We start from the raw sequence: 13,304 nt of genomic DNA, 5'->3' as shown, positions 1-13,304 counted from the left end.
TAAATGCAATCGGTGCTATGTATAATTAGTAATATAAAGCTATTACTAATTATACATAGGATCGATAGCATGTATGATTTGATAATTTTATAGATGATTAAATTGATCATCATACAGTATATTGATCTATGATCAGAATGCAAGGAAGAGAAAGATTAATCATGCAAATGTATAAGGCCGTAAGGCCAGCCAGTTAGACATTTGAATGGTTAGGGTCATCCGACCGTTGCTACCTGTTGTGACCATTTCACACATCGCCCCATCGCAAATGGGGACCCCCTCTTTTTGCTTGTTTTTCGCTCGTTTTCGCTTTCGTTTTTAGGGTTTTGTTAGTTAGTTGATTGTCTGGATTTAGGGCCAAGCCTTAGGGTTTTAAATTTTGTCTTTTCAAGCCAAAATCCAGTCCTTTTTGAGAGCTTTTGAGCTTCCTTTTCTAGAATGCAAATTTTGAATGCAATGATTTCGCCAAAATGGTCTAATTTTCAATTGGAATGTTCATGCAGAGCTTAAATTTGTCTAAGTGTTGACCGTCAATGTGAATTTTTGTCCGATTGAATATTTTGACCAAATTTTGACTTTTTTTTTTTTTTGATCCTGGGCATTGGAATTGATTTGTTTTCGCCTCGTGAAGTGTTAAAATGTGAAAAATCTTGTTTTTTTGGCCTGTAGGAGCAAAATCGCTCCTGTCCCTCAGTGAAGGACGGGAGCTCATTTTCAAATATCTCATCATCCCTGCAGAGTCCAGACAAATTTCAAGTTGGAAGTGATGGAGAACAGCGAGATCTTTCCATTGAATATAAATTGAAGATTTTCATGAGCACAGAAATGCCTCCAGGAGGAAAATCGCTCCTGTCCCTCAGTGAAGGACCGGAGCTACAATTCAAATTTCGCCTTGTCCTTGCAAGATTTTGAAAACTTAACAATTTGAAAGGGTCCGAAGGAAGATGCTTTGCCAAATGAATATAATTTGAGATGCAAAAACGAAGGATAATGACCTATATTGACTAAATCGCTCCTGTCCCTCTCCAAGGGACCAGGGCGAGGTACCTTGTAGCTCTCGTCCCTCTCCCAGGGACCAGAGCGATTTCCTTCATTATGCAAAATCCAGACAAGGGTCAAGGCAAGTTTACGTTCAAAAACAAGGGAAAACATGAGATGAGCGCATTGAATATAAATTGAAGATTTTTGGGACGTCCATAACAGTGTCAAATGCCTAGTTCACTCCTGTCCCTCAGGAAGGGACCAGAGCGATTTTTGATATAATTGCTTTTCTTGCAAGGTTACAGACAATGTCAAGGCATGAATGAATAGAGTGAAGAAGGACGAGTCCGTTGAATATAAACTTGGAACCTGGCAAAGTGAAATGAAGACCACAAGAGCAAGTTCGCTCCTGTCCCTCTCCAAGGGACCAGGGCGATACAATGGTGATGATACTTCCTACGCAAGTTCAAGGTCATTCCTCCAAAGTTCAAGGTCGACACAAGTCAAGACAAGGTGGCGAGGGACGTTTCGAGGCATTTTCAATCAAACACAAGCATCAAGGTCGTCACGTTGGAAGGATTTGCGCTCTAAGACCCCAGATCGCTCCTGTCCCATGGGAAGGGACCAGAGCGATATTTCCATTAAGGCATCGATTTCAAAAGACAAGCAAGTGTTAAGCTACCAAGAGAATCGAATGGACGTCATTACACGCATTGAAGATAATTGCAAGTTGATAAAAACAAGAACAAGCTCGCAATGATGAATTTCGCTCCTGTCCCTCAGTCAGGGACCAGAGCGATATTGAGTGTATTGATCAATTCATGCAAAATCACGTTGAGTCAAAGTTTTTTCAAGGTCACACGAGGTTCAAGACATCTTTTTAAGGTGATATTCAAGAGTTTTGAACGTCCAAATGTTATTAATCAAGCTAAGGAGTCTATATCGCTCTTGTCCTTTGGACAAGGACCAAGGCGATTATTGCAAAAACACTCATACTCCTTCAAAGGCAAGTCAAGGCGAGGATGGACGAGGTAAAAAGACATTATTTCGAAGACGATAAACGACGAACCATGGTCAAATGTTACCAACTTGAGCTCAAAACGGAGAAAAGACATGGATCGCTCCTGTCCCTCTCCAAGGGACAAGGGCGATGTTAGGCAAAACACATGATATTCTTTGAAAATCACGTTAAGACAAGGACGCACAAGGTTTTAAATGGCATTTGGAAGATGATACAAGGAAAGGATCGTATCAAAATGGAGAATTTCAAGCAAAAACCTTAGGATCGCTCCTGTCCCTCTCAAAGGGACAAGGGCGATGATCCTTATAGCATCAAAGGTACCTTGCAAAAGCAAGTGGGACGTGCGCGGAATGGACTAGCAATGATGTTATTCGCCTAGCAATGGAAGTTCGAAGATCAAAGATGCAAGATGAACGTGGAAACATGGAGATCGCTCCTGTCCCTCTCCAAGGGACAAGGGCGATGATACATCTAAAGACACTCATGCGCACATGCAAGGCAATCTAATTCGAAGAACCCAACCAGATGATCGATTTAGAACGTGGAAATGAAGGAGTTGAACATGAAAAATGCAAAATCATGACAAAAATGGTGAATCGCTCCTGTCCCTCTCCAAGGGACCAGGGCGATGAGGTACGTCCACTTCATTTTCAAATTTTTTTGGCGCCAAATAAACCTTTTTAAATTCATTTTAACGCCAAAATTCGATAAGATTTAAAGTCCTATTTAATTGGCATTTAATATGGCGTTTTGCATTAATTAATTATTTTGCCTTGATTTAAAAAATCGAAATTTATTAATTAAAATAAAAGGCATTTAATTAATTAATGAATTAAATAATTAAAAGTCGAATAAGAACGCTCATGCATGTAAGTCGGCCTTGTTATTTTATTTAAAAATCGTTTGAAATTACTTTATTTTATCAAGTCGGCCTTGAGGGTGAAGTGTGATGTGAGCGCTATATAAAGGGGGGTAAAAACTATCATTTCTACATCATTATTTTACCTTTCTACATGCGAATTGAGGAAGACGAAGGGAAGTGCTGAGTGCGAATTGCGTTGAAGACCAAAGGTGGTGCGAATTTGAAGACCACACCAAAGGCGAACTTGGGGATCCATCTAAGACCACGGCGAATTTGCTAAAGACTTGGGGGATTTGTTTGAACGATTTGTCAAGGATAAATTTGAAGATCCATCTAAGACCACGCCAAAGGCGATAATTGAAGATCACGTTCTCTCCAGAGGTGGCGAAGTCAATTTTGAGGAGATCATATTGAAGATTACTTTATACCTCAATTTTGCCTAGGCAAATTTTGTTTTTGCATTCTAGAGTTAGCTCTCTATCGAGGTATGGCGATTTAATTATTATTGCTTTATTCATTCATCGTCATATTTCAAATTTTGAAATTTTGATTTTTTTTTAATCTCTTGGCTCAATCGTTGTTTTTTTTAGGAAATGATGACTCTAGAGACTTATCATGAGGTTTCCTAAAATTTTATCTCTCTTATTTACGTTATTTATTGCAAAATCTATTTCTTATAATGAAATGATGTGTAGGTATGGCGACCCCAAAGGCGGGAGCATCCACCAGCCGCTCGGCTCTCATGAAAGAAGATCAGAAGACCGAAGAAGTGGAGACCAAGATCGTGTCTAAGTGGAGCAACATTGGAGATACAAACTTGGGGAACTTTAGCACGAAGAAGTTCCGAGAGGTCCCTTACATCGGCAAGCCATCACCTGTCGCCCGGAGAATAATAGAGAGTGGCATCATTAAGGCGGCCGGTTTTCCTCCAGCTATTCAGTGCCACGAGTTGATGATCGAGTGTGCCCATCATTACAATCCACAATCCAGGACAATTGTGTCCAACGAAGGAAACACTTTGGCGTACCTTTCAGAGGAAGCCATAAGTGAAGCCTTCCATCTTCCAGAGCACAAGGACATGATATACAAGAGCATTGAAGGAGCCAGATCAGTGTACGATGATGATCCAGATGCTTGCCTAAGCATAATCAACAAGAACTGGCTACTCAAGAGTCGTCCCCGTCTGAGCAAAGTACCGAACACACCACACAGGATTGATTTCCAAGAGGAGTACAGAGATTTGATTACCATGCTCAACAGAATTACAGAAGCACGTCATGCCTTCTATTTTGAGAAATGGATGTTTTACTTCATCCAGGTGATTGTTCAAGGAAAGGGTACGATACATTGGGCTAGGATAATTAGCCATTGCTTAGACGTACAGTTGAGAAGACTCAGGGCTACTAAGTCCTTCCACATGAGTTCATACGTCATCTATGCCTTAATCAGGAGCGTTGAGTACGCAGGACTACCTCACAGAGGAGTGATTGGAAGAGGACCCGGCGAGGTCAGAGCTTGTGAATCCTATACCTACTTGCATCATCCACCAGGGAAGAACTACAAGTTAATCAATGATACTTTCACGATGAACATCACAAGGACGTTGCAAGGAGGGATTCACAACAGATTATCTCAGGATGCCCAGGAGTTCATCAAGAGGTACGGTGCTTGGTTCATTCAGTTTCCCAAGTTCACTTACATTAGAGTGCATGGATGTCCTTTACCTCCATACATGTTGCCGAGGTACCCGACAGACAGAATTGTGTTACTTGAAGTAACAAGGCAGTTGGCAGCATATATGAAGGCATTCAGACACAGACATCAGAATGGAGTTCAGGTACCTATTATTTTGGGTAATTCAGTTGAGGTATGTCCTAATGTCTTAGCCATGGAGGACGCAGAGAAGGAGTTAGCCTTGTATCCTTTTTCATCTTTTGCTTGGAGGAATAGTTTTGATCCACATGGACATTTAGAAGAGACGGTCGGTAGAAGATTTAGACATGAGCACCAAATTGAAGATTTTATGATGAATCTCCTAGACGATCTCGAAGTGAAACGAAAGATGCATTCTAGATTGCCTTTGGATTTCATCAGGAAATGTAAGATTTACAAAGTGGCCGACCAAGCTCAGGACAACGGCAGGCACATCCAATCTTCATATGATAGAGAAAGTAAAACAATTAGTTTGAATTGGAATGAGCCCGAGGCCGTGGATTTAGATGATTTGATGGCACCAGTCTTGTCTTGTACTCGCAGATGGGTAGACGTTCAGCATCAGAAGTTAAGAGAACAGGGCATAGCTATGTCTTTTACTTTGGAAGAAAAACCAGCTGAAGGTGGAGCCAGTGTTAGTGAAGGCAATCCTAATCCTAGGAATTCAGGTGAAGGTAACCTTCGATGTGCCAGTGAGGGCAATCTCCATTCAAGAGGTTCGAAGAGAAAGGAAAGATCAGAAAAGAAAGAGTCTTCCAAGAAAAAGCAAGGTGCCAGCAAAGATCAAACACCAGGTACTTCTTCTAGACCAGAGGATAGAACAATTCGAGTAGAAGAGTCCATGGAATCGATGGTACAGAATGACAGACAGGAGGAAGGACAGGCACAGCATGTTTCATCCGATGGATCTCTCCAAGACTATGATTTAGAAGAGGATAACGAAGTAACATCTCCTCCCAGACAAGAAGAAATAGTACATAAAGAAATTCAAGTTCAAGAGACAAGATCGAATATCCCAGATTGGTTGAAGGAAAGATTAACCAAGGTGATCGTAATTGAGGACGAGGACAGTGCAATTGATTTAGAGAGCCTTGTGGGACGTTCACATATGACAACAGAGAAGAAGAAGGCTACAAAGATGTCCAAGATGATTCGAGATGAGACTGGATCTAGAAAACTGCAGATAGCTACACCAGCAGCAGACAAATATGAGGGTGAAATCCTAGCAGAAGACTATCATATACAGACTATTGAGTTAGGACCATCCACAGCAGAGCAGACTTTAGATGATGCCACCGACACATTTGAGGCATTGAAGGACAAGCTTAGAGAAGAAGTAGAAAAGAATAGAAAGCTTGAGAGAGAGGTCGGTGCATGGAGGACATATTTCAGTCACATCAATGAACCTTTGGGACGTCAGGATCCAGTTAGATCACCCATCAGGCTATCCAAGTTCTTGAGATTATTCACAGATTGATGGCAACAGTAGCTGCGTTTGCCCATACCAAGGACGTTGTCATCCCTGTCTTGAAAGTTATAAGACACACATCCAGGAGAATTTTAGCGCAGGAGAGGATCTTAGAAGGTGATTCTCACAGTTTGTTTCAGTGGTCAACCTTACTCCATATAAAGAGTGTTCTCTTCGAGGACATCAGTGTTAGATGTGGTCAAGTTGAGGAGGTGATCAATCCGATCCAGGACAGAGTATTTGAGGTACTTCGTACCATTCTTGGCAGAAGGATCGAGGTCGAGACAGATGTGGATATCCAGGAATTTGAAGATAGAATCAAGATCATCTTTCGCAAGGACGCAGATGTTACAGATGAGCAGTATGATCAGATGTATGCCACCATGCTCCTGATTGATAGAACAAAGGAACTTGAACCTACTTGGGACACGGCTCTTCTAGATGCATTTGATCAGGTTATCCACTTAGAAGAGAGTATCAAGAATCTTCCCGAGATTCCAAACACAGAAATCGAAAGAATCGTGACAAAATTCATTGCATATGCTAAGAAAGAGAATTGGAAAGGGAATAAGATTCTAGATGAAAGGTTGTTACAGATGACATGACATCTTATTTCTCATTGGTTGATACCTCCTAGATTTTTGTGCCAAATTTAATATTTGGCTATGTATTTAATATTGTTCAGTAAAAAGGAGGTCATTTGTAACAAACCCTAATTAGGGTTTAGGTGTCATGATCTTGTCCATTGATTTATTTTCAATCTGGACCTTTCGTTGTAACTGGGGATGCTATTTATACCCCCATATTTCATTTCATTTAAAAATAGTGAATAGTGTAAGAGATAATAGTTGATGTAATAGAGAGATTAGAATTAGAAGCAATTTTATTTTGTAGCAAGATTGAGTCTTGAAGAGAGAAATTCAAGCAATTGTTGTATATGATGACTTGGAAATCAATAAAATATTGAAGTTATGGTGTTTTGTTGCAAATTTCTTAAGTTATCTTCATGGTTGTTGGATGTACTTGAATCACGCTCAATCAAAGTAGTTTGTTAATTTGAAAGACTAAGTGTGAGATTTGATATTTGGTGGGATTCGCAATCCAAACCACTAGCTTCTTGCTGATTGTAGGAACGCCTTGCGTGGTCGACTGGAAAACACTTTGAGTCCTTAACCTTCAAGCATTTTCGTATCTAGGATATGTACCTTCATAGTAGTGTCCTTGGTCTTTGATGCATTGAACACCATTATTACCTTAGAAGATCGCACTAATTTCAATTGAGTTGTTATCTTATGGCAAAATTGAAGTTGGTTGAGTCTTGCCAAATCTCATTCATGCTAAGTCGTTCATAGGGTTAGGCTAGATTAGACTTCCTTAAACCCTATCCTTTTGCTATTTTTGAAAGTTCCTTTTTAGTTTAGTAAAATCTTCGAGCCTTTGAAATCCGTAAGACGCCTTGGAGGAAACAGCAAATCACATCATACCATTGAAAAGCTTGTCCACACGTGGAGACCCCACTAAAAGAACCTTGGAGTCCATCTAACTGATCCTTTTTTGCAGATCTTCAGCAGTTAGAGACTATTTTCTCAAGAGAGGATAAGATGCCTGTCGGTATTTTATTCTGTGTATGATTGTGTATAAAATACACGTCAACACTACCTAACTTCAACACCTATGCATTTATTCAATTGAAAGAGAACATCATGTGCTGTATAGAAGTTTAATGTTCTCCTCTGACATTTGAGGTGTAATGAATAGACTTACATGTTCCCCCTCGAGTCTTTTTTTTATTCAGATAATTTTTCTCTCAATTTTTTTCAATATCTTTGAACAATTGTGCTTGTATTTTCTGATATGAACAAGAGCAGATTAATAATTTGATTTTAACTATGCAGGGTGGTATCATGTTATTTATAAGCTCATACTTTGACTTTGTCCGTCTTCGAAACTTCTTAAAAGAGCAAAATGCTTCTTTTTGCTTGCTTGGCGAGTAAGTACATTCATAGCTAACATTTGTTTTTATTTATTCAATATTTGTCTTCGAAACTTCTTAAAAATTAAAAAGTCTTCTTTTTGTTTGGTTGGCAAATGAAGTATGCTGATAGGTATTTTTATTTTGATTTATCATCAGAATTTTATTGAAATAATGATTGCTCTAGAGTAATTCATGCTTGATTGATGGCTATGGAATGCATACTGAAAAAAAGGTAGCGTGTGTGTTATAGACATATTGTTAACATTTGTTTTGAAGAGAATGTCATGCTAGTAAAGAGTTATAGACAAATAATATGTTCATTTATTAGCAAACCAATCAAAAGAGTTCTGTTTGCAATACAATGTGAAATTTTTCAAACAGGTAACACAAGTAAATTTTACTGTGCCTTATAAAACCTAAGATTCCCCAAGTCCCAATAACCTCACATATATGAATTTCATTTTTATCTGTGAAAATTACCCAATTTCATGTTGTGACATTTCTTGGGTATTCTATTGTTATATGTTAACAATGTCTTTCAAAATTAGCTATTGTAATTGTTCTGTGAGGATTTGATTCAATGAAATTTTTAAATATATTCCATTTACTCCTTTCATCATAACTTGTCTTTGAGCAAATTAATTTAATTTTCTGAAAAATACAACAAAGCTTTTTTCAATATTAGACCCTAGATGAGAAGAGCTTGCAGTAGAATTCATGAATAATCCTGAGGGATTTTTGCTGAGATAATTAGCAAAAATATTACTTTACCCAGCTATATGTTGAGCAGTGAAGTTGAATTGATTCAGATATACCTGTCATCTAACAGATTTACCATGTCCATCCCTCTTGCCACGATCCTTTTCTTTGAAAGTGATAAATTTGTTGTAGTCTGTTCTTATGATAAAGATGGAAGATGCATAAGCTTTAAATTTATTTTTTTAAGACATTTTATAATTCCATAGATTTATTTATCTAAAGAAATCCATTTCTTCATATCTTCAAGGAAAACACCACTTGCATATTCTACAACATATTTTTTTCCATCTTTTAAGAAGACTAGATATCCTCCCCAAGCATAATCAGAATTATCAATATATAAAATGTAATCTTCAATTGTTGGAACTTGGAGGCTTGGGAGATTACTTATCTTGATTTGGATTATTGAAATAGTAGTAGTATGTTGATCTGTCCATTCATGTTTTCTTTTCTTCAAGAGTTGTTGTAGAGGTTCTCTATCAAGTCCTACATCTGGATAAAAACTATTTACATAATTTAAGATTCCTAGAAAATCTTGGAGCTTCTTTTTGTTGAAAGTAACCTTAAAATTTAAGATCTTGTCTTTGATATGAGGTTGTACTTTAATACTCCATTATTTACAAACATACCTAAGAAATTACAAGACTCTTTACACTTGTATCTTATTTATAAATAATACAGTTCTTGCATTATAAGCAAGATTATAAAAGCTTTCTAAATGTTTCTTATGATCATCAAAATAATTGCTAAATACTAGAAGGTCGTCAATATATACAGTGACACAAAGAAAATCTTCAGTGCCTCTGAAGATTGAATGTATCCTTTCTTGGGAAGATACTGGAGCATTCATTAATCCAAATGGCATAAACTTCCACTTGTAGTGTCCAAAAGAGCAACTGAATGCAGTTTTGTGCTGATCTTCATCCTTGATCCTTATCTGATAAAAGCCTGATTTACAATCAATATGAGAGAAGATTTTACAAAAAGCAATTTAGCAACCTTTTGTAATAAATAACTTTTATTAGTTATCGGATATGGAAAAGGTTCTATTGTTGTATTTAGAGTCTTATAGTTTATAAACATTCTCTATTTACATCTCTTTTGTTCTGAATGCTTATTTACCAAGAATGCACAGCAGCGAAAGGGAGATCTGGAAGGCTTGATGAAGTTTCTTTTCTTAAGTTCTTCAATGGCATTCGACATATATGTACAATCTTTAGCTGCTACCGATATCTCTTTGCTTATTTTCATATGTTTATCTGGTAGTAACTTTTATTTCCTTTGTAGGCATATTTTTCTGCTAGAACTTCTGAGGATGTTCAGTGCAAATATTATCGATAAATTTGTCTTTTAGCTCCTTAAATGGTTCTTCTGTTTGCATTATCATTGTAGCAGGATATTTCTCTGATGTATATACCAGTCTAGGAGTGATCACGTTTTCTCATCCATAATGCTGTTGTTGGTTCAGCCATAAGGAGTGTGTCTATCAATGAAATTTTCTCCTAGCAGTATATCTACTGGCATTTGATTCATAGCTAAGAAATCACAAGTAAATTGTTGTTTATATTTATCACATTTGAAAGTATTTCCTTGCACATTGATTCCTTTATAGCAACTCTTCTCAGTAAGTTATTCCGAATCTGTAATTACAGGAGTTTTACAAAAGGATAAAGAAGCACTAGCATCTATCTGCACATCATAGTTTCTACCATTGATTTCTACTGAAGTAAACAGAAAAAAATTTCCATTGAGCAAGGATACTTAATATTCTGGCTTTAGCTGAGATTTTGAGATTTGAAATGCAGATGATACCAATCTTACCCTAGTAGGATCTGCTACTTCATCAATAATTTGTTTGCCTTTTTCATTCAGAATGATCATGATGAGAGGCCATTAGCATGATGACATTTGTTGTTTGCAATATTCTAAGTTACTTAAAAAGGTTATGCACAGTGTCCGGTTCATGTTAGGTTTGACACATCATTCAAACATAAAGTGTCTTGCATGGGTAACTTGAAAATCATTGCCTTTGGATTGTAAAGAGTCATTTATAAATTCGTAGTATTTGCTAATAGGAAAGGATGTGTTATGAGAACTTTATTGAATGTCCATTGTATTTGCTTTCTGCTTACTTATACTTTTCATATTTCTAGGCATAGTTTTTTCTCAGCAAAGTTTGCATTATAACTCAATGTTTTTATTCAATGTCTATTGTGTTTGCTTTCTGCTTGCTTGTGCTTTTCATATTTCTATACATAGATTTTTCCTATCAAAGTATGCATTTATAACTCAATGTTTTCGATCAGAGATCCTGTCCTGGCTTGTTGCAAGCAAAAATGAAACATTAAGTTAGAGTCAATTTTGGGTTTCATTTCATTCTTGTAATCTGTTTGTGATTGGTACCAAGTCTTCTGACTAGTATATCTTTAACTCATAACTTTTAAACATTGGCTGCATCGACATGGATCACAAGATGAAGTCTGTTTTTTGGGATTGTAAAACCCCTTTTAACACCAAAGTGAGCGCTTAAGTACATCTTTATCCTTAAGTGTGCTTAAGTAAGTTTGGGTGCAGTAAGTTTGGCTGTCTCAATTCTTTGTTGCATGCTTTTATTGGCAAAGGTTTAAAGGAGCCTAAGTTCATCTTTGGAAGACATGGTCATCCTTTGTCAGTATCGACATCAAGTTTTCTTATGCTTCTCTATTTCCTCAGATACACAAAACAGAGTGATATTTCACGTGGACGAACTTGGTTTTTCCATGGGGAACGCAAGATTATGTTGTATACAGAGCGTGCTCATTTCTATCATAGATATAAGGTGTGTTATATTTCAAAATGTTTGCACAATTTTGTTTATTATATGGTACTTGTTTATTGGAACTAGTGTGCTTATGATGCAGATCCGTGGTATACGGGATTTGATCTATTATTCGCTTCCAGAGAGGAATGACTTTTATGCTGAGGTAGTATTTTGCAGTTTCTTTGATTCATTTTCTTAATAAATTGCTATTTTTGTCTTTATCATCTTAGTAGCAAATAGTTTATACCTAATTATCTTTTATACAAGTGTATAAGGGAATATGCCTTCAACTATAGCATAACTTGGTATTTTGAATTGCCATTTTAATTTATATTCTACAGATCTTTGTTTTTATTTCTGTACCATGGTCTTATTGCTTTTTGTTTTTCATCTGTTTTTCAGATCACGAATATGTTTGAAGGGGTCGATAATCCTACATGCACTGTTCTATTTTCACACTTCGATAGTTTGCAAGTAAGAAATTGCGTACCCTATCCTGCCCGTGTTAGATTGCTATTTCTGTTGGATTTTTTTGCTTCCTTACTGTAATGATGTTATGGTCCCAATTTGGTTGCAGCTTGAGAGGATTGTTGGAACATCTTCTGCACAAAAGATGTTAAAGTCTAAGAAGCAAACATTCATATTCTGCTAGAGAGAAATCCAAGCAATGCAGTCTTGGATATTCTTATCAATAACCTTTTAAATCACTATTAACATTCTTTTCGGCAAAAAAAGCCTTTATTACAATTGTTATGCAGATGAAAAGTTTGCGTCTGCGCCCATTCTGCTTTGTAAGAACCACATTCAGAAGTGTAGGATATGGCCTCGCTTAAAATCAATTTTCTCATTTAATTTTAAGATCTATTGAAGTCATAACTGCTCACATGATCTCCACAGTTGAAGTTGTTTATGTTGCTGTCCAACCATAATATGATTGTTGTATAATGTGTTTGGCTGTGTACTTAAGCGCTCACTTTGGTGTTAAAAGGGGTTTTACAATCCCAAAAAACAGGCTTCATCTTGTGATCCCTGTAATGCTTTCTTGCTATTTTTGCTTATCCTTTTACTACTTTTCAACTCCACACAGTGGTTTGTAACAGTTCAAAACTATAATCGGCACCTTCCTCACCACATGTTTTGGATTGGATAAAAGTAGGTAGTTAATTTGTTTTTTAGTGGGTTGTTTTTGTCTCTTTATGATGCAGGAGTATTTGAGCTCACAAGCTATCCCACACAACCAAAAAGATTTTTCTTTGTTCTAATCTTTAATTTTTATTGTGATTTTTTATTTTCAGATCTGATTTTATCTTCTGAACTTTTTTTCAGATCCAAGGTTTGACTATTCAACTTCAGGAGTCCGAAGATTCAAAAATTAAATAAAATTTGTTAGCAAATTGATATATTTGTAATGCTTATCCTTTGGCTTTGAAACTCCACATCTAGCTTGGAAAAAAGCTCATTTATTTCTTTTCTAACTCCTTTAGTGCCTTTTATTAATTGTTAAATCAAATCCAAAGGCAATCTTGGGGGCCTAGAAGTGGGGCTAGTTGTATTGGCCAAAAATCACACTTTTCTAAAAGATTTTTGAAAAATCATTAACGAACCTTGTTAGTGGAGGGAAAATAGGAGTTAACATGTCCAAAAAAGGAAAAAGATTATTTTTTATTGGTAGATTTGTAGCAAAGAAGGGAGGCATGCCCATGAAAAGAAAGAGCAGAGAAAGGT

The 13,304-nt window shown here is 36.9% G+C and overlaps 1 protein-coding gene across 6 annotated transcripts in view; it reads left to right on the top strand.

The window, feature by feature from the left end:
• Positions 1 to 12,722, top strand: part of LOC131072453 (protein NUCLEOLAR FACTOR 1) — a 250,588-nt gene extending 237,866 nt beyond the window's left edge. For 3 of the 6 annotated variants that reach the window (XM_058008619.2, XM_058008617.2, XM_058008618.2), the window contains 5 exons: positions 7,941 to 8,035; positions 11,492 to 11,597; positions 11,680 to 11,742; positions 11,982 to 12,053; positions 12,157 to 12,722. In XM_058008619.2, the coding sequence (XP_057864602.2) occupies positions 7,941 to 8,035; positions 11,492 to 11,597; positions 11,680 to 11,742; positions 11,982 to 12,053; positions 12,157 to 12,231 (411 nt within the window). In that variant the 3' untranslated portion in view covers positions 12,232 to 12,722. Of the gene's footprint in view, positions 1 to 7,940; positions 8,036 to 10,174; positions 10,350 to 10,431; positions 11,451 to 11,491; positions 11,598 to 11,679; positions 11,743 to 11,981; positions 12,054 to 12,156 lie in introns of those variants that run through there. The other 3 variants (XR_009372778.1, XM_058008620.2, XM_058008621.2) reach the window with 3 other exon arrangements.
• Positions 12,723 to 13,304: the final 582 nt, after the last annotated feature.

This window comes from Cryptomeria japonica, chromosome 5, assembly GCF_030272615.1.
Source record: "Cryptomeria japonica chromosome 5, Sugi_1.0, whole genome shotgun sequence".
Taxonomy (NCBI): Eukaryota; Viridiplantae; Streptophyta; class Pinopsida; order Cupressales; family Cupressaceae; genus Cryptomeria; species Cryptomeria japonica.
This window is presented reverse-complemented; position numbering and strand designations above follow the sequence as displayed.